Below are 21309 nucleotides of genomic sequence, written 5' to 3'. Positions count from 1 at the left end.
ATGGTAGCTGAAGGAAATTGGACTTTGGGTGGTAAACACACAATAGAATATACAGATGTCAAATGATAATGTACACCTGAAAATTATATAATTGTATTAACCAATGTTATCCCCAATAAACTTAATTAAAAAAATGTAAACCCAAGTTGAGTTACTTCCCTATTTATAATCATTCAATCAGTATTGCTATTAGGATAAAGACACACTGATTTGTATTTTAATCTTCATAACAACTTTATCAATTGCCACTGACCCCTTTGCTTTTTTTCATTCCGCTCATCTTGCTTTTTCTAGAGTGGGCTCTGCTCTTTCCTGCCTCAATATCTTTGCACACTCTGTTCCCCTTGCCTGGAATGATTACTAATCTCTTACTGACCTGCAGAACTCTCATCAAATATCACTTCTTCAGATAAATGTTCTCTGACCCCTCACACCAATCATATGCCCCATCACCCAACACACACACCACACATCTCATAACATTATGTCTTTCTCCTCTGAGGCACTTACACATCTGCAATTTATAATTAAGCAGTGACCAGCTAGCTGTTCATTAACTATCTCTACCAATAGAGACAATCATCACTAGGGCAGAGAATATACTTGTCAATTCCACTTCTCAAACATCTTATAAAATATCTTATATGGAGTATGTACTTTGTAACTATGTGTTAAATATATCAGTGATTGGTTCATTTCAGAGAGTTGAAAGCCTTATTCTCCTCATATGGAAGTTCCTGAAATATTCATCTTGTAACTACAGAGTTGGGATAAGCAGATGCTCAGCAAATGTTTATTTCTTTGAACTAAATAAGTAGATTTATTGTATTTACACTAGGAAGTTAAAATCTGGAATTTTTTTAAAAATTATGGCTTCAAAGAACTGTGACAAACAGATAAATTCAATCAAAAGCAGCCATAGAGATGGAGAGGCTGGAGACCATGTCTCATGAGAAAAGAATGAAATAAAATGCTTGGTCCAGGGAAAAGAGAACTCTAGCTGAGTTCTCTAATATAATACTTGATAGATAGCTTTTAAAATAGATATAATTTCAATGAGCATAACTAATACCAATATATGGAATTTATTATGTTGCACATTTTAACAGACTCATTCAGTAAATATCTATTAAGCACTTATTATGTCTCTTGCACTGTTAGACAAGAGTATATAATAATGGAGCTTATGGGCTAATGAAGAAAATAAAGAACATTAAATAATTAAAAATTATCATATACTATAAAACAGACTGATAAGTACCTTGAAAAAAATATATAGGAGAAAAACCATAAATTGGGTAGTTAAAAAACAAACAAACAAACAAAAAACCTCTGAAGATTGGATTTTCAAGATGAAACCTGAGAGTCGAAAAAACGGCAAGCTGATAAGTTCCCATTAGTAAGAAAAGGGAAGTTCACTCATATAGGAATGCTGTAAGGAGGAAAAATTTGGTTTCTTTGTGACACAGAAAGATTAATATAGTTTAGCCATCATAAGTAAGCAGGAGTGTTGCTCAGGATGAAAGAGAAACGAGTCAGATGATGCAGGGCACTGTGGACCATGATCAAGAGTTTGGATTTATTATATGTGCCATGAGAAGTGACTAGAGTTACAAAAAAAAAAAAAAAAAACCAAGATTTTTCAGTGTGTTTTTTTAAGAGGACACATTTTTTGCCTTGAGCATAATTGATTGGAGGAAAATTAAAGAATTAATTATTTGACACCAGGTAGGTTATTACAGTGGGCTAGGCAAAAACTCCATGCTTTGAAAAAAGAGATGGCAATGAAAAGGAAAAGAATTAGATTTGAGATATATGTGTTTGAAGTGTTATGGGTTGAATCGTAAACCCACGTTTTCCCCGCGCCCCCAAAATTCACATGTTGCATCTCTAACTGCCAGTAGCTCAGAATGTGAGTGTCTTTGGAGATAAAGAGGTAATTAAATTTAAAGAGGTAATTAATTTAAAATGAGATCACTAATCCAATTCTATCGATGTCTTTATAAAAGAAAAAAATTAGGACATATAGAAAGACATCACAGGTACATTGACATGGAGGGACCACCAAGCAAAGAGAAACTATTGGTTTCTCAATATTCATTTCGAAAGTTGGCAAGGAAATATAAATGAACATTAGTTTATACTATTAATCTGGCAGTTTGGGGGTGAGAATACTCATTTTATTAAAGAAAAATATAAAGGAATGCAGTGAAACCACCCTCCTAAACAAATATGTTATATAACGACTAAAATATGTATTATATGTGTATATATACACATTCACATATGTGTGAATGTGTTTGTGTAAATACAGACATATACACAAACACACATAAGGCCTTGTGAAACAGTCCAATGAAAGCTAATAATTATAATCTAAAATGGTGATTTTAAAATGTAGTAAAGCATAAAAACAGACCAATCTCAATGGGGAAGAAAGGACACAGAGAGCCTACAGTGTGTAAATTGCTGCTCTTTTTTGTTGTTGGGTCAATATGTCAGCAGTGTTTTCAGGTGGAACATAGTGCAGACATGAATCAGGGTGGTCCTCCCTTGCTTTGCCTTTGGATTATGCTGTTTCATGGTCCAGAGACCGGATTCTCTATATATGGTTCTTTTCATGATTCTTGATTATGACCCCTGGAGGAAGTTCGACCAGCCTGGGGTTACTAGAGATTGTGTCCTGCTTGGCATATTTATCATCCACAAATCAGCTGCTATAAATATACCTCAGCAGGATCATCATCAGGCCGGCTCAGTAGCCTGCAATTTATGAAGGTTATGGGAAACAGTGTGAAGGGTGAAGCGCTTTATTAAGGTTGGCTTTCTTCCTGACCCAGCCCTGCATTCTACTTGAATATAAATGACCCTGGGAGTGAGTGCTCCTTTCCATTTAGAATTAAGCCTTTTTAAAATTGTCCCTTTCGGCTGTTATCCTTATGTGACTGTGTCATGACTTTAAGATTTTCTAAGAAACATCAAAATCACAGTGTTCAAAGATAATGGGAAAAATCACTAGATGCAAAATAGAAGTATATGTAAACCTCACAGTGTTTTCTTTTTATGTATAAATCATACAAATATTCCCCTTTTCTCCATTTTTTTACATCATTGATTTCTTTATTTTTGCTCGTGGCAAAATAACAGATCTGACCAAAATGTCTTGCAAATATCGTAATTACGATCTCTATGGGAGTTGAAATAAATGAAATGTTTCTCTTTTGTATTGGTTAACATTTTTTTTTAATGTGTTTGTTTAGGACACAATGTTTTGGATTATGCCTGGACATAAACCTTATTTTCCTTTCACACTCCCTTAAATGAATAAAAAATATTGTAATGAACCAAAAATGACACGAAACCAAAACGCCACCCAGGCTGCTCTCTCAGTAGTGAATTTTCCTGGAACATGGTAAAAATCTGCTGGAGAGGGAATGATTAACTGTTTCCCTTACAGGATGTTATTCTAAACATTTGTCCTAGAAGAGAACGCTTTGAAGAGGGTCACCCTATTAATATGTATTAAGAAGGGCGGATTTTAGCATTTCTGACAACTGTGGTGAATAAAAGATCATTGACACCTTCATGTTTCACTATAATCCTATTTTAAAATGATGTTTTTGGCTATCCAATCGTCCCAAGGCAGAGTAACAAGAGAAAGAAAAAATGCAAAAAAAGTAAGGAGAGAAAATGATGGAAAATTGTTTTATTCAACTTCACCTGCCGCTCAAGCAACTCACCCTTAGGAAGACTCCAACACTTGAAATGAATTACCCATTATGGTCCCTCCCACATCACCGTACTATCTAGTACTTGTTTTGCAAATCGCCAACTGCGTTTACAAGTAGAGACATAATCAGCAGGAGAATGACCTTTTGCAGCATGTATCTGAAGCTAGTTCGTCAAATACTTGTCAGCTGTCTAGGAGGTAAATAAATAAATAAATAAATAAAGGTGGGTAATAGTGGAAATTTATCTTTCTCTTCCTGCTAAATCGAGAATCTGGTAGCTTCTCCTCCCTTTCTCTTGTTTCTTCCCACTCCAGTCCTCAAACCTGTTACTAGGGAAACTTGAAAAAGAATCAGATACATTAAGAAAACAAAAGTTTAGACCCCACAATCATAATCCCATTGCCATGCAGAAAGCAATGCAAGATATCCAACCTCAGTCGCCGCACCGCGGTCCTGACAAAACCTGTTATCTAGCCAGAACAAATAAGATGTTAATTGCAGTCTCGCTGAGAAAAACTAGTATTGTTCCATTCGGAGACACGCAGCAGTTCGGAAGCTGAGACTGGCCGCTCCGCTGTTGACGATCAATTCGCCCGAACCCCAAGTGCTGAGATGACAGCTCTGCGCCAGCGACAGGTCCACGCTAAAAGAAAGAGAAAGATGATCAAGTCCAGTATTTACTCCCCATCCCTCAGAGTCGCCTCCCAGTGAGTTTCTCTTACAGTCGGTTGCCGCCAGCCCCAGCGGTGGGAACTGAGGTTGCAAAAACCTCCCAGACGCAGAAAATACCGCTTTCGGGACGTGCTTGGTTTTGAGTAGCCGTGACGTGCAACCGCACGGCGGCCCTGGCTGGAGCTCCGCGGAGCCCCCCTCCCGCCGGGCCTCCCTACTCTCCCACCCCGCTGTTCTGCGCGCTTTCTCTCTCTCTCTGACACACACACACACACACACACACACAGCCGCCCGCGCCCTCGGTAGGCAGAACTTCGGGAAGGCGCAGCTGCGGTGCTGCGCGCGCCGAGCCTGGGGCCGGCCGCCGGGCGCACGGCACTGGTGCTGGCGAAGGGAGCGCGGCTCTTGGAGACGCGCGCGCCTACGAGCACGCGGGAGGCCGGCGCGCGCGCGCCGCGGGGACGCGCACCCCCTTCCTGGCGCGCGCCCCGGGGAGAGCGAGCGCCGCGCGCCGGCGCGCACACCCGAGACAGAGCTTTACTATCTCGCTCCCTCTCGCGCCTCCCTCCTCGCTGGGCATTCAAACAGCTTTCCGACATCACCAGCCAAGGATTTTTCCCCCCCTCTCCTTAGTCGCGGTCCGTCCATCAGTACCTGCTGGGGGGAGGAGGAGGAGGGAGGAAAGCGGAAAGAGGAAAAAGCAAAAGCTTGAGCCTTCCGAGCCGACCACGAATACTCCTGTAATAAACCCACCGCCCCAACAAATCTGCCTTAGCATCCGCTGCCGCCGCCGGTCACTTCTCGTCTCAGCGCTTTCTTTGCTTCTTGGCTAATCGGTTTGTTGAGGGGGTATATTTGGTAAAACAAATCCTTGCTCTTAAGCCACTTGCATTTTTTTTTGTTTGTTTGTTTCCTTAGAGTCTTTCTTCGGGGGCTCCCCCCCCCCAACCCGCCGCCCTCAGTTGGAGATTGGATTCAGTTGGATACGGCGTCGGGCTCCAGGGTCCTGGGGGCTTTTTTCTCCCACCCCTCCTTTCAGTGATTCCCCCTGCCCCCCATCTTTTGCTTTTCATATGTGTGCATTTAAGAAAAAATAAATCCTAATTTTTGAAGCTGAGCCGGGGAAAATGGGCAACGGTGATTGGGACCGAAGGGGAGTCTCTCCGTCACTGTTGCTGGGACGCGTGCCTGTGCTGGTGTCTTAGAGCAAGAGCCTCCCTGAGCTTTCGGAGTGGAAGGTAAGGAAGGGGGTCCAGGGGTCACCTTCCTTCTGCCAGGGGTCGCTACCGAGGAGCTTTCGGCTAGGTGTTTGCGGAGGGAGGACATGGAAAGGAAAGGCTGTTGCTGGCAGATGAAGGGCTGCGAGCAAACCTGACTGCATTTACTTAAACGCCGCAGTTGAAAAGTTAGAGAAGTCAGGTTTTCAAGAGATGAGCTGGGTCGGAAGGAATGGGTAGGGAGACCTAGAAAATCTGATGGTTGTGTGTGATAGGGGTAATTTTATGAGGGGAAATTTTAGGTTAAAAAGGAAGTTAAGGGGAAGCAGTGGGTCTTCTATTGGGGGGAAAAATCAGTGGAGTGATGGCGCCGTCTATGTTCGACTAAACTAAAGTGTCACCCAGAAAATCAGTTTTGAGAATAGCTAAACTAAACGCCGTTTGCTTCTCAGCAGGAGACAAATAAATAAATACAACATCCTTGAGACCTCAGTAGCCAGCTCTTAGACACCCTCCACCCCATTTTTTATTTCTTAGGTAGAGAAATACAGTTGCTTGAACTGGTCCTGCAGTCGGGTGGGGGAGTGGAGACAGAGGACAATGATTCATTTTTGGTTATTTAGAATAAAACAAGACTCCGTAGATCAAGGCTTAATGATTAAAATAAAGAGCATTGTGTTGAGAGGACTCTTGAGCAGGCTTGAAAGTGAAATTAGAGCTATTTCCTCACTCTTTCTAGTCTTTGACGAACACAGCAATGCAGACATGCACTGTCAAATAAATAGAAGCAAAAGTACTGGATTGTATTAGAAAAAGAAATACGACCTCTTTTTGAGTTACCGATTATAAAATGAAGCCCCTTTTCATGGATGAAATTCCTAATTTAGACACTTATTGTCACATTGGCTCTCAACGCCTACACTCTATCCTGAAGAACACTGCGCAGACCTGCATTGCCTGCAAAGTGCTACAGCAAAGAGGAAATTATTTCCAGAATTTCCTACAACTTTTCTTATTTTTTTTAACCTTTAAGTGCTCATTGGCTTTATTTTCTCTAGAAGAAAATGCATTATTCATTGAGCTGTATGCTTGAAACAGAGAACACTGTTTTGATAGTCCCAGCAGTTCTGATGTTATTTTAAACTGCTGCTATATAGAGATTTAGAGTTGAAGCTGTTTTTGCCTATATCAAGGCATAGAATTTAAATTATGATCTGGAAAATGCAGATCTATCTTCAGGGACTTTGGTCACTGGATTTTGTGTGCATGCGTTGGTGTGTGTTATGCAATGGGAAGGAAGAGGGTTTTATCTTTTGCTTTAGAGAGAACCCAGGCTAAGACATGAAAACTCTTAACTATATGTCTGTATCTGTCTCTGTTTACAGAATAGTGGAAGAGACTGCAGCCTAAAGACTTTTAAAATTAACTTGGCATCAGTTTTCTCAGCTCAAAGGCTAAACAAAAGAGCAGTGTCATTTATTCTAAGAAATAACTTCTTAAAGGTTAGAAGCTGAGAAAAATTCAAGTTATTTTTAGATAACTTACAGAGGTAAATATAACTAAGGATTACTTTATTATGCAAGGCCAAGTTAAGAAAAAAAAAAGAGCTCTGGAGCTGTTGGAAAGGGAGTAATAATTGAAATCTGCTAGGAAAGAAAATGCTAATGTCTTATCTGCCATGTGTAAATCTTAAATTACAGTAGATAACTAGATAAAATAGCCCTAATTTAAAAAACAAAAGACTGAAGCCAGCTCAGTTATTGTGGTTCTGGGATTTTTTTCACTGACTTCGCCTTTGGATACAGATACTAATACAGTGATCCACTTTATGTATCCCAAGAGGGCATGTCACATTGAAATGACTGCCTTAAATTCTGGTCCTCAACGGTGATGTCAAACAACAAGTCTTCCCTGTGTATCTACCTACCCAAGCCTATTCTCAGGTGATGGTTTTAAAATTCTGTTAATCCACATAAATACCAGTGTTTTTGCACAGGAATTTCTCATCAGTTCACAGCGTGGCCCCTGCAAAGACAAGTAGGGACATTTAGGAGAATATGTTTCATCTGCAACAAATTATCATTTGTGATTTTTCTGGCCATCATTTATCGTAATTACTTTCACATTTAAGAGAAAAGAAACAATGTGATGACAGCTGTTCCCAGATTATCAGATTAGATTTTGTGTGATGATGTTTACTGCAGGCAGAAGACTGAGGGAGAGAGAATATTGTATAGATTGCTTAAAAATATTTCAAAAATTAACATTTAGGCCATGTTATTTAAAAATCATGTCTTTCCTCTTCTTTCCATAGAGTTATAATGCACTTGGAGTAAATCCTGGTAGATAAATTAGGGCATTTCTATTAATCTATTAAATATTTTTAAATTCAATGTAGAGAATTTGGCCATTATGATGACCACTTGAGGGCGCTGTTCACACAGCAACAGATAATTTCCTGGCATTATAAAATAAAAATTACCTGCCCTTCTTTTAAAAAGGTTTTTTTTTTCTTTTTTTTAACTGAAATGTTGAAAACAGCTGGCTATAATATTGGAGAAGTTTCTTTTTTCAATGCACGTAGACTCCTACTTGCATTTTACTCTCATTGCCATTTTTACAGGCCAAATGACATAGGATGAAGGCTGTTCGTAACCTGCTGATTTATATATTTTCCACCTATCTCCTGGTTATGTTTGGATTTAATGCTGCCCAAGACTTCTGGTGTTCAACTTTGGTGAAGGGAGTCATTTATGGATCATATTCTGTAAGTGAAATGTTTCCCAAAAACTTTACAAACTGCACTTGGACGCTGGAAAATCCAGATCCAACCAAATATAGCATTTACCTGAAATTCTCCAAAAAGGACCTTAGCTGCTCTAACTTTTCCCTCCTGGCTTATCAGTTCGATCATTTTTCTCATGAAAAAATAAAGGATCTTTTAAGAAAGAATCATTCTATAATGCAACTCTGCAATTCCAAGAATGCTTTTGTTTTTCTACAATATGATAAAAATTTTATTCAAATACGTCGGGTATTTCCAACCGACTTCCCAGGATTACAGAAAAAAGGGGAAGAAGACCAGAAATCTTTTTTTGAGTTTTTGGTATTGAACAAGGTGAGCCCAAGCCAATTTGGTTGCCATGTATTATGTACTTGGTTGGAGAGCTGCTTAAAATCAGAAAATGGGAGAACAGAAGCATGTGGGATCATGTATACAAAATGTACCTGCCCTCAGCATTTGGGAGAGTGGGGGATCGACGACCAGTCGCTGGTTTTGTTAAATAACGTGGTATTACCCCTGAATGAGCAGACCGAAGGCTGCCTGACCCAGGAGCTGCAAACCACCCAGGTCTGCAATCTTACCAGGGAGGCCAAGCGACCGCCCAAAGAAGGTAAGTGCCCAGGAGACAGGGGGAGATGGAGGTGTGGGGAGAGGAGGCGCCTGGGGATGGAGTTAAAATGTACTGTTTCAACCAGGCTGATGCTCCTTTAACTCTATCATCTTTGGATTCATTTGATTTGTGATCTTCACTGATAAAGGTCTCAGGCTAGTTTTAGGTTTCAAGATTTTAATGATGGGGCACTGAGGAAGGGACAGTGCTCAGCAACAAGCTCCAGAAGTGCGGGTGAAATATTCTGGAGAAAAGAAATGCATGAGCCAGTTTGGCGCTGGAGGTTGTGGCGGGGTGGGGGTGGGGAGTGGGTCTTCATTAGGCTGCAGCCCCTCGAGGAGACCTACACACACCTCACACATGACACCTGTGAAATGTATTCGTAGACATCTTTATTCTCTAGCCCTGTAAAAAGTCTCCATTCCGTTTTCTCCTTTCCTCTCTTCCATGTCATCCTCTCATCCATGACCCCTTTCCAGGTTTGGGGCAGCACGACCAATAGGTAATACAAATTCAATAGCAAGCCTGTTTAAACCAAATGACCTCCTGACACATGAAGACAAGGGTGCCCTTTCCCGCCCTGGATGTTAAGAGGCTTTACACAATAAATCCCGCGTGCTTGCACTTCGGTGGGTCAAGAGAACCCCACTGGAAGCGCAAACTCTGGGGTCTCCAGCTGTGAAGTCACGTGCTGGTGAGGAGATGAGGGCAGAATTAAAACAACCAGGCTGATGCTGTGCAATCTGATATCCCTCGTGGGTTTTGCTCTTATTTTTTTGGTCCCCTGTTGATAAACACGAGGAGAGAGGGGTTCGTCAGAGATGAGCTACATGGAAAACCAGTGCAACGGAAATGCGGAGGAAAAAAAAGTACAGGAGTGATTTATAGCTTTCACCCAATCCCCAGTGGAGGAGCTACCAGAGGATTTGAGATTGTGGATTATGTTTAATAATGCAAGAAAGCTGACATATTTTGAGAAAATTAGTTTCCTGTTTGGAAGGTTAATGGATGTGTTCCATTTGTTTGAGGACACGGCTGATACATATTAGATCTTGCTCCCCAACCCGGCAAAAAGAAAGTGTTGATTTTTTTTTTATGCAGGAAATGTTTTCCGATCGCCACAAAGATCCCTGTCTGTAGAAAGGGACAGCCAAGCTCCAGTCCCTCTTTCCTCCCCTCCCCCAACAGAAGTTGTCTTTGTAGCCAATATAAAATTGACACGTTGTTGGAGAATTTTCTTTAAGGGTAGCCAAGGCTTTGTAACGGGGAAGGGAAAAAGAGAAGAGCTTAACTAGCTAAATGCGTTTTCTCTGCGGAAAGCAATTTGGGGGATGGGAATTATGGAGAAGCAATGGTACAAGGAGAAAAGATGTGTTAGAAAATAAACGCAGACTAATGGCAATGAGGGAGGGGTGAAAAACCAAGATTTCTACAGGTCAGTGTTTCACTAACAGCTGTGACTCAAGAAAACAAAGTGGTTTTAAATTACAGGAGTTCTTTTCTCTAGTAAAAATCCCAGAGAAGCACTTGCAACTGCAGGGATGGTATTTAACACCATTTAAAACTAATTAGTGTCCCCTAGAATAAGAAGCTACAGTACACACAGAAAATGTGATGTTACAAGCTGGCTAATAAGACAATTAACACCAGAAACTAGTTTTTGTTTGTTTTATTGTTTTAAAATTTAGAAAATCTGTTTCTTCAATGGGTAAAATTCTGTCATTGAATTAACTGCTGATGACAGTGGCAAGTGAATCCAGTTTGACAACGCTTTTTTGTGAATGATAGCAAGTGACAAAAACAAAGTTGTGTGCACATTAAGCACGATTTTCAAAGATTTTGCTGGTCACGATCCTGAGATGTGAATTAAAACAGTGCTGGGATTTATAAAAGTTGAACTAGGTAGTCATTTGTTTTGTAAATGACTAAGAGAGTGATTTTAGACTTTAGATGTATAAGTCATGGGAGAGTGTGTATATTTATACATGTTGGCTAATTGGCTGGTCAAGTGAGAAAGACTGCCGTAGACAAATAAATGATTATATTAAAATTGTTAACATGTTAATAGAACTCAACTAGGAAAAGTTTCTATAATAGGGGAAGAGTATGTGCTATATCAAAACTTGCACAGCCTGTATTCTAAATTTGTGCTCTTTGTTTAGTTGTTCTGAGTCAGAAAGGTAAAGATAAGTCATTCCTGATGACATAATTGTGGCTGATACATTTGTAAGTAATTCTTATAAAATATATACAGCACTCCTTACCTCATTCAAAGAAGACCTTTTTGGCTGTGCTGCATTGTAGGAAAGAAATGTGAAAATCTGCAGATTCTTTAGTGAAACTTATGCAAAGTATATTAAATCTTAAATACTTGATATAAATTATATATAAAGTCTTATGAAAGAATTATTTAATGGAATTTCAAATAAACTACCACATAGTATTCATATGGCTTGAGGTTAATAACGTATAGTTGTGCTACTCCTATCTAATATTATTCTAAAGTGTCTTTGTATGGTAACATGTAAACCCAGCTTTTAAAATGAAGTTTTAAAAATTCCACTTATATTTTATATTGCTTTATGATTTCTATTTTCAATGGAAAAATAGTCAAACTATCCTGTAAGATATCAAGGGAATAAATACAAGATTATTCTCTACAGTTTACAAGTCCCATTTTATTCATTAGAATAAGTACTGACTCAGAAAGCCTTGAGTAAAAATATTTTTCACATTTATTTCATTATAGAAGTGGCACAAATTTGACAGAATTTTACAGTAGATCCAGTTTCAAATTGTTTTGTCTGGTGCTGATGGTGATGGCCAAGGTATTTTGAATGTATCCATTGTAATTATAAAATCATAGTATTTGAGAAAATCGTAGGCTCCCAGGAACGGAATATTGCTTTTGAGATAGGATTTCTGTTAAAATGTTCATTAATAATACGTTCACGTACTGAAGAATTTCATAGCCAGAAAACAGCAAGAAGAAAACTATCACTGTTTATAGTGACACCACCAACAATTACAAATATTATCTGGAATGTGTTGTAAAAGTAAATTGTTGGACTGATGCTTCATTAAAGCGTTGAATTTTAGTACATTTAAATATCTTCTTATTTAAGATTATATTTGATATACTTGGTCATAGTGTGTGATTATAGAAACTTGTCCCCAATTTTTACGTGAAATTTTGAAAACCAAGTAAATCAGCAAAATGAAGCCTTTAGAAAATAATGATGTCTTTTTTTTTAAGGCAGTTATTTAGAGAAAATGTCTGTACATAGTGTATATAACTTTCTTTAAAGAAAGGAAACTCTGTTGTTTATCTGGTTTTCAGATATAAGCTGGAGATAGGTTAGCATTTATTCACAAAATCTTTACTAAGTTTCCTGTGACTCTTTACCAAAGAGGATTCTGGACTATATAGCTAAACTATAAAGGGTGATGTAAGATCTTATTTCTTACTACTTCACTTTAAATAATTAAAACAGTTTTGGCAGAAAAATTCTACACCAGGGTAGTTATTTCACATAATAAGCCTTAATGGAACCTTTGTTTCTTACTTGCATCAATGGTGCTACTTATGTGAATGGAAATTGGGATCCCTGTATAGATTCCAGGAAATCTGAACACACACACTCATTTGTCTTTCCATTCTGCTTCTGCTAATCCTTGATTTTCTAGCACCCGAGAGAATTCTCACTACGTGCCCATGTAAAATCTAGCCCGTGTTTGTATGTTTGCAATTTTAGGCACATATTTGTCACCTAGAGCAATTCGTGTCTCTTATCAGTTTAAGTGTTCCCATTTCTTTCTTCTTTTGCTCTTTTTGTCCTCATTACTGTTTCAACCACTTTTAACCTTCTTTACCCTCCTTTGATCTTACTTCCTTTGTAAATGATTGCCATGATCCCACACTCTTGCTCAGAATGTGGAAGGTTATATTGAGTCTGTTGTTCCTCCAAGACAAAGCCTGACGATTTGTCCTGCCCCTTAGCTGGATCCCACAGCCCTTTGCACGTATTGTACTTCTGTTTTAGCATTTCTCATATTGCAGTGTCTTTTCCATTTATATTTCCAGCTCTTTCTACTAGAGAATTCTTCAAATTGACTGAGTCTTCGAATTGTCTAGGACAGTTTTAACAGAACTTCAGTAAATATTCGTTGAGATGAATGTTAAATGAACAAAACAGAGATCTCAGTAGAAAAGACAACGATTATAATCAAAAGAATGAAACTAGATTATTTTGGGAAAGTCACCTTTTACTTTCTTTTTTAAGGGAAGGTGACTACCATTTATCGCGTTTTCAATTCCATTAATGTATTATTTATATCGACTCTTGATTTAAGGTATTATTTAATAATGTTTAAAAAGAACAAGAAGAATGGAGTTGAGAAATAGTTTTAATTTCATATATATTTTAGGAGATTAATGATAGCTATAGCTTAGAAAGTAATACATGTCTGTCTACAAAAAAAGGGTAAGAAAATTTGCAAATTTCTATCTAACTGTCTTCATTTCTTTCTACATTTCTCTCTTCTGGCTCTAGCATTATTTCTACAGTAATGACATTTCTCAAATCCTCTCTTCCACAGTTTGAAGACAAACATGCAAACTCTTTCCAAGAAAGAAGAAAAGAGTATTTGCATGTCAAGTTCGGTGCTTCTGTCATTCACTCCTGTTTATAATCTATAAATGTCGTAATAGTAGAATGCTATTAAAATTGTAGGCCTAGTTAAATAATGCCATAATGCCATATTTTTTTACTTCTGCCACTTTAGAATTTTGTCAAACAATTTAGGAGATAGCTCATATATATATAATAATTAATGAAACAAAACTCCATTGCATGACAACATATTTTTGAAGACAGTAAGTTATGATATTAACATGAACATTTGTGTAGGCATGTGTGTTATACATGCATACATGTGCCAAGACATACATTTCAGTAGGTTTTTATGATAGCTATAGATATATATACTACAGGTTAGTTTTCTTCCAAAATTGATGGGAATTTTATTTTACTTTGAATTCAACTTCATGCATTGCTTTATTTCATTTTCTAATAGAAGCAATTTATTATTACTTTTACAATAGAAGTAATTTTATTGTCAGTTGAATAATTTTATAAAACACACTATTCTTTAGAATCAGTCTGGTATATATTACCTATAACAGTCATCTAGCTTTTGGCTCTGATATCAATGTTCATTCAAAAACAAACTTTTCTTTTACAAAATATTATGTAGTGGGTTTTAAGATCTAACTAGAGAGAGATGAGTTTGAATCTGTTCTTCCACATCATGACTGTGTTATTCTGTATTACTACTTTCTACTTTTTAGACTAGGTTAGTAATGTTTATTTCTCAGGGTACAGGAAAACAGGAAATGACATCATATATTAAAAAAAAAATAACATTAATGGCTTGGAATATTTTAGTTCCTGTCAGTCCTGTGGAAAATTTTTCCCAATTCAATTAACTAATAAAAATCAGAGAGGTATTTGATTTTTCTAAGTGTATCTCTTCAATGAAATGAAAGGTATGTTTTGGTATAAGATATACTTGGGTCCATATAGTGACTCAGCCACCTAATGGTAGTTTGACAAGTGACTGAGCTTGATTCATCATCAATCTACTATAGTAGAGTGTTATTTAAATGAGATCGCACATGTAAAACAATCCATTGCTCAAGTTATATTAGGTTCTCAATTTAGTTTTTGAAACCTTTTTTATTCTTCTGACTAAATGATAGAGTTGATAATAAATAATGAAGTAGATTATCATTATTTGAACTCATTTAGGAATTTAGGGGCATTTTAACAAAGGATCATTAAGCATTTGAGTGTATGTCTATTTTGTATTATATGAAGAAAAGGTAGTACTTCATTATGTTTGTGTGAGTCATCCTAGGCCCGAGAAGCTGTCCTTTAGTTATCATTGCTGAGAGCCTGCAAAAACCACGTAAATTAAAAAGTTTTCAACTATTTTATTCTTTGCTGCATTATGCAAAATTAAGTCATGTTTTGAGATCTATTTTGAAAAGAAATGATCTTGAAATACTAGTCTATATTAAAACATTTGGGAAAAAGTAAGACTTTTGGAGATTTTTTTTCACTGACTTGTGTTCAGTTACTACAAACCAGTGAGCCCCAGGATTCCCCTAAAGGTGTACATATTCAGATATTTGCAAGAAAACAAAAATTGTTAGTATTCATTTGAAGATTCTGATATTTTCTTAAAATAATTATAAAATACCATCTATAAGACTTCATAAAATGCTGAGTGCTCTATGTTCAGTTATCTTTCAAAGGTTATTTAGGAATTTTGCTCACTTGCAAAGAATGACCTAGCTACATATCTGTTAAAGTCACATATTTCTATTTTGCACAGAAGGTGCACTAAGTAACAAATGCTTAGTAAATACATTAGCTCGGAGCTGTTTCTCTCCATATTAGTTGAGTGAATAGGAATCTTATTTGAAATCTGACATGTTTGCTGATGTCTTCTTTTCCCTATAACCAAACCTTTATCACACATTCATTATGCTTGGAACATGTTATAAACTATAAAGGTAACATGATTACTGTTTGTTTTCTACCATGTTAAATGAAATAATTTACCTGCTGACCTAATTCTGGACATTATATTCTCAAATTATTTCTTCTAAATAACAAGTTTTTTTCGGGAGACTGGGAGTTTGGGAAAATAGAGCAAATATGGGCATGGAAAAGACATTAGAAGACCAACGGTTTTCTAATTTAAGTTTAGAATGCAACTTAAATGCTGTTAAGCATAAGAATAAGCTTTAAAACAGTTGTGGAGTCAACCAGAGAATATTGCCTTGATGAGATTACTTTTTAGCTATAAATAGGGGAAGGTGATAGAAATGTCACAGAAATATTTGCTCTCCTGGGTAATTCATACTGTGTATTATACAGCATTTATTTCATGATATTTCTACCAGTGCTCCTCCCTTTTAGGGTAATTTAAAAAATCCAATAATAAAAAAAATAACAATTTCTATGCTTGCATATCTAAATAGTAATTTGTTCTCTAATAAACACATTTTTAAAGAGAAGCTTCATTTACATATCACTCCTAATAAAGAAGTAAGCGTTTTAATAAGCATTTTATAAATTAATATAAAAGCTAACATTGAGAAAGTGCTTTCCAGTTCTCAAAGCTTTGTTGCACGCATCATTTTGTTTGGGCAATAACTACATGAGGCATCTAGTAGTCGCTCCACCGAGATGTGTGGATTATGTAGAATACCCTAAAGACCGTGGTTTTCTTTCCCTAACAATTTTAATACAAATTGGTTCAAAGGAGAAACTAGAGCATTTCAGAGTTATGGGTTTTTCTACTCTGTTTCTGAAGCACTTGAATCCGAATCACAAATTCTCAGATTTATAAGGGACTTTAGGCATTATCTAGTCCGAATCTTACCTGAGTAATGGAATCCCAATCTGCCGATGTAGAGGGGAACATTATTTCTGCTGAACATAAGTTTTGGAATTTATGTTTAATACCATCTCTATAATATAAAAGAGGCACAGTCATTTAGGAATGATTGGTAGATCTAATCATTAGAAAAAAATTACGTCGTATCCATCCAGGACAGTAATCAGAGTATATTTTGCTATACAATTTAGTACAGATTAATCTCTACAAATTAAAATTAGCATCCCTTAGATTTTTGCTCTCTTTGGTATATATTAAAACAAATGTGATGTAGGTTTCAAAAAACAATTGATTTTCAGTCTAAACTCATTAAATTTAAAGAGCAATGTGCTTTAAGCTCAGTATCTCTAGATTTACTAAGATGATCTAGCAAGATCTATATTGGATTTTCATTTCATTATCATTTTCTAGGGAAATCTGTTTTGGAGAAATAATATGTTTTATATTTTTTAGTTATGGTACATCGAGAAATACTGTTGAGGGTGGGACAAGAGTGATGTCAGGATCCCCTCTCTCTTTTGAAAGTCACAGCTTCTTTCAAGCAGACTTTTCGAGCTCTGGCAACCATTCTGTTGCCTCACTCACTCCTTTAAGCCTATGAGTAGTAATGGGTCTCAACTCTTCCCAACCCCAGGTACTGTACTCACTCTCCTTGGTTTCTCCAGGAACCATCCATGCCTTACTCTCTTCTCATATTAGCTTAATTGAGGACTCCATCTGTTTTTACTGGTGTGTAATTTCGGTGCTAAGGTGATTTCTGATTACTTATGAGATTGGTTCAAAACTAACATTTGAAGTTTTGATCCTTTTAATGTGCTAAAGGTCTTGTATAATAATTAACCCTTTTGTAGATTGGCATATAGATTAGCCCAGGTAAACAAATATATAGCAATAATAATTTACAGAACTGAGTTAATGAAAATCAAAATCAGTTGGGCATTTTTTAAAGCTCAGTTGAAATGGCATTTTTTTATGCTTAACCTGAACTCGGTATCAATATGTATTCATCTTCATAATTCCATTTAGTTTAGGCCTTCCAAATGTTTTTCTATATTAACTTTTTGGTTTGTTGATTGCTTAGCTTGTTTTTAAATTATATAATATGTGTACATTCATACATCATATATACATTTTTTTCAGGGTTGATATAACCTCAGAACATTTGAACTTAATGGGACAGTCAAAGAAATTTTGTGAGTTGATAATTAAAAACAAGTAATTTCAAGGCTCTTATGTAAAGCAAAACAAAATTCTGACAGACTAAAATTTAGTTCTAATTTTATATCATTATAATGCAAATATAAAATGAAGATTGAATTTCAGTTGCTAATCTAAATTAAGGTAGCTAAGTTTACCCTTGTAGTTTTATAGAGAAAACAATTTCCCCCCACCCTGTGTTAGTCTGTTTTCTTTCATAGCAAAGAAGGATCTTAGGTAAAAGAGAAGTAACCTCTTTAAAAAAAAAAATGTTAACCTTTCTTTTTCTGGACTTCTGTTGAAATGCAGCTTTATGATTTTCCTGACTAGGCAATACATACTTATTGTATATTGGATGCTTTTGGAAACCTTTCTTCTCATGTTGGGTACTTATAATAATTATAATATGGAAAAGTAAGCACTTTAGAAAGATAAAACCCTGTTTATATAATCTTTCCACATAAATCTGGCAAACTTTCAAAGATTCGCTACTGTACTGTAGAATGAGAAATTTCCATTTGTTTTGGCTTCCTGGAGAGGTCATCTTCCTTTACTGATATGTCAGCTTGTGGTCAGCTCTCTTTGACTGGCCTTGGCTTTTGTAATTTAGAGGGAGGGCAAAGAGCATATATTTTTTAAGTCGTGCCTAAGAAATTAACCAAGTACAGTGGCTTTTTTATTTTTCAATAGGTTTCACTTTCAAATATGATAAATAGCTGTGGAGCACCGTTGTTCCATCCTCACAGTACAGAAGATCTTAATACCTTAGCTTGTAATATATCAAAAGATCTGTTCTCAAAAATGTAAGGCTTTCTTCTGTTTAGTGATTTCCCTGGAAATTTCTAATAACCATATTTTGGTGCTCAATTGATGATGAAGGGCATAAATTCGTTCTAGGCATAATGATATTACATGTGCTTGCCTCTGGCCTCTGCATCCTGAGACCACAGAAACCACAGAAATAGAACAAGGGGAGTTTGGAAGCAGAATGGAAGTTGACCCACTAAGTAGTAAGAACTGATTAAAGTGATATTAATAAGTACATGTCAGATGTGAATTAATACAACTTTTTTCTCTTAACAGTGAGATCTTTTTTCTAAATAGAAGAAGCTGCTATATAAAAGATTTTTAAAAAATAGAGCTGCTTTGGTTGAAATTTGAAGGAGGCCTAGAACCCTACCTAACCAGTGTTTTCTTCTGATGTTCATCCCAGAGGCAGCTCTTCTTGAAAAACCACTGCAGAACTATAAATTTTAGAGCCTCCATATGAAGCCACACCTGATATGTTAATGTTAGAAACTTTCTTCCCCTGAGAAACGAATATTTTCATTGTTGTAATCACCAAGAATGTGTAAGAAATGTCATAGTTTTTACTGCATTTTGCTTAGAATATAATTCATAATTTGTTTAGGATGTTATGGCCCACGTATATATGTACTTAATTGTTCTCCATAGGCTGCTTCTCTCTATCTAATATAATAATCAAGTTTGCCTGGGCCTAATTCCCACCCATTATGCCAACCCTCAGCCTTCTCTGTCATGCTTCTCAGGCATTTTTGATGCCTTCCCGAGGGTGTTCCATAGCAATTATCTGTCACTTTTCTGTTATGTCTCATTCAATGCTATCTCCTGCCAGGCATTAATGTCTTTGCCTTTGCTTTGCTGAATACCTTAATGTAATGACGCCATGAAGTGAGACTCCTCTCCCCTCTCCTCGCTCTGTCACACTTGTTGAGTTAGGAGACCTGCTTATGACCCATCTCTGGTGACTGTCATGTCAACACTTCCTTCAGAGTCTCTCTGGAGTCAGTCCTGTGGCTCCATGTGTGACTCCAGGATGAGTGCCACAATTCTCCATCTTCCTCTCTAGTCATCTGGATTCCAAACTTCTTCACTCTAGATTCCCAGCCCTCCTACAAATTTGCTTATTCTAATCATACCTTTTTTATCACTATCTCGAAGGTGGTTTTATTCTTTTAGAAGACAATATTGTTTGAACTTAGATAATAAATTCCTCTCAGATGCCTATTCTAGATCCTGCCTTTATTGTTTTGTTAATCCCCAAATAGTTTAGTGGCAAACTGTCAAACTAAAATAAAATAAAATTAGGGCAATGAAAATTATTTTGAACTCCTTTAATTGTTCACACATACTGGATCTCCACTGGAAGCTTATTAAAACAACAACAAAAAACTTACTAGCATTGACATTCCGTATATATAAGTGGATAATTAAGGTGTCATTGTTCTAGGCTCCTGTGATTCTGGATGCACTTAGAAATTGTGTTCCTGGACCACTTATTGGGTGGGGTCATGTGACTGGTTCTGAACAATTAGTTGTGAGCAACGGTGACATTCCTCAGTTCTGAGCTGGCTCATTTCATTGCTTCAGTAAGACCATGATGTTCTCTACCTGTGATACAGAGACCTGTACTTAGAAGGGGCTTCTCTGTCAGCTGAGTCCTTGAGTGACTAAAATGAGGAGAGGCCCCTGCCCAACAGAGACCCTTACCTATCTGTGGTGGTCCTGAAGCATGAGCAAGGAAGAACTTTTTCTGTTTTGAGACACTGGGAATTTTGGGTTTGTCTTTGTTATTGCAGCCTAGCCCTAGCCTATTATTACCGATGTAATGTCCAGTTCGAGAGGATCCAGTAGTTGTGTTGATTGATGCTGCTAAAAGGTGATTAGACATGTTGGTGATGTGTTCTGTTATTTGACTCTAGTGATGTATGGCCATTTCGGTTTATGGTATTGTGGGGAGAGAAATTCATGAACATATTCCACAATGTACCCTGGGGGATTTTGAATTTATTGCAAGGAAGGCTCTGTAACTCATTTTAGGTATTTTGTATCAATATGTTATTGGTTTATCAAAATTAAAATTAATACTAAAATAACTACCATAATTGTATATTTATAGTACAGGAGACCATTCTTTCAACATTTATTCAAAAGGTTATCTTGGTTTTTCAATATTTTGAAAGTTACCCAGATTAGAGAAGGTTTTATGGTCTTTTTTTGAGCCAAGATTGAAAATTTTCATTTTAGTATGATAGTTCTTGCTGAAAGGTAAAACCTTGTCCTCTCTGTTCCTTCCTCCTTTCTTCCTTCCTGCTCTCTTTTGTTCATTTATTTACTTTTTTCCACATATAGGCTTTGATTTATATGTGTTTATCTATAGATTCAATATCACAATAATTTACACAGAATCTGTAATCAGGAGACATGTAGGAGTATTTTTGTAAACAAATATTTCTATGGTAGTTCATGGGGAGCTTGTAATCACTTACTAAGCACTGCTTCATTAATCTTAGCAATTTTCTTTTGAGGTTAATTATGTAGTAATAATTAACCTCCCCTTTGAGTAGGTGGGCTTTTGTCACATTGAGAAGTATTCTTACCTCCCATGAGAGGTGGGAGGGGAAAGTAGGCTGCTGTGAACTTTAAACAAGCCTCTGTGAGTTACTTAGCGGGGAGTGAAGAGTTCTTCACAATGTTAGTGGTACATTGGCAAGTTTTTCTCTGCTGGGCTGTGTCTTCCATTATTTCCCTGGTTTTCCTGTGCTCAAGAAGTTTGGATTATGATAAGCTCATTAATTACAAGAGATACACTCCAGAATTCAAAGA

At 36.9% G+C, this 21309-nt stretch overlaps 1 protein-coding gene across 6 annotated transcripts in view; it reads left to right on the top strand.

Moving 5' to 3' along the window:
• Positions 1 to 4939: 4939 nt before the first annotated feature.
• ADGRB3 (adhesion G protein-coupled receptor B3) overlaps positions 4940 to 21309 on the top strand; it is a 654835-nt gene continuing 638465 nt past the window's right edge. For 2 of the 6 annotated variants that reach the window (XM_039852891.1, XM_039852885.1), the window contains exons 1-2: positions 4940 to 5641; positions 8244 to 9015. In XM_039852891.1, coding sequence (XP_039708825.1) covers positions 8259 to 9015 — 757 coding nt within the window. In that variant the 5' untranslated portion in view covers positions 4940 to 5641; positions 8244 to 8258. The other 4 variants (XM_039852889.1, XM_039852886.1, XM_039852892.1 and 1 more) reach the window with 4 other exon arrangements.

The sequence above is a fragment of the Pteropus medius genome, unplaced genomic scaffold (genome assembly GCF_902729225.1).
Source record: "Pteropus medius unplaced genomic scaffold, Ma_sr-lr_union100, whole genome shotgun sequence".
In the NCBI taxonomy this organism is placed as follows: domain Eukaryota; kingdom Metazoa; phylum Chordata; class Mammalia; order Chiroptera; family Pteropodidae; genus Pteropus; species Pteropus medius.
This window is presented reverse-complemented; position numbering and strand designations above follow the sequence as displayed.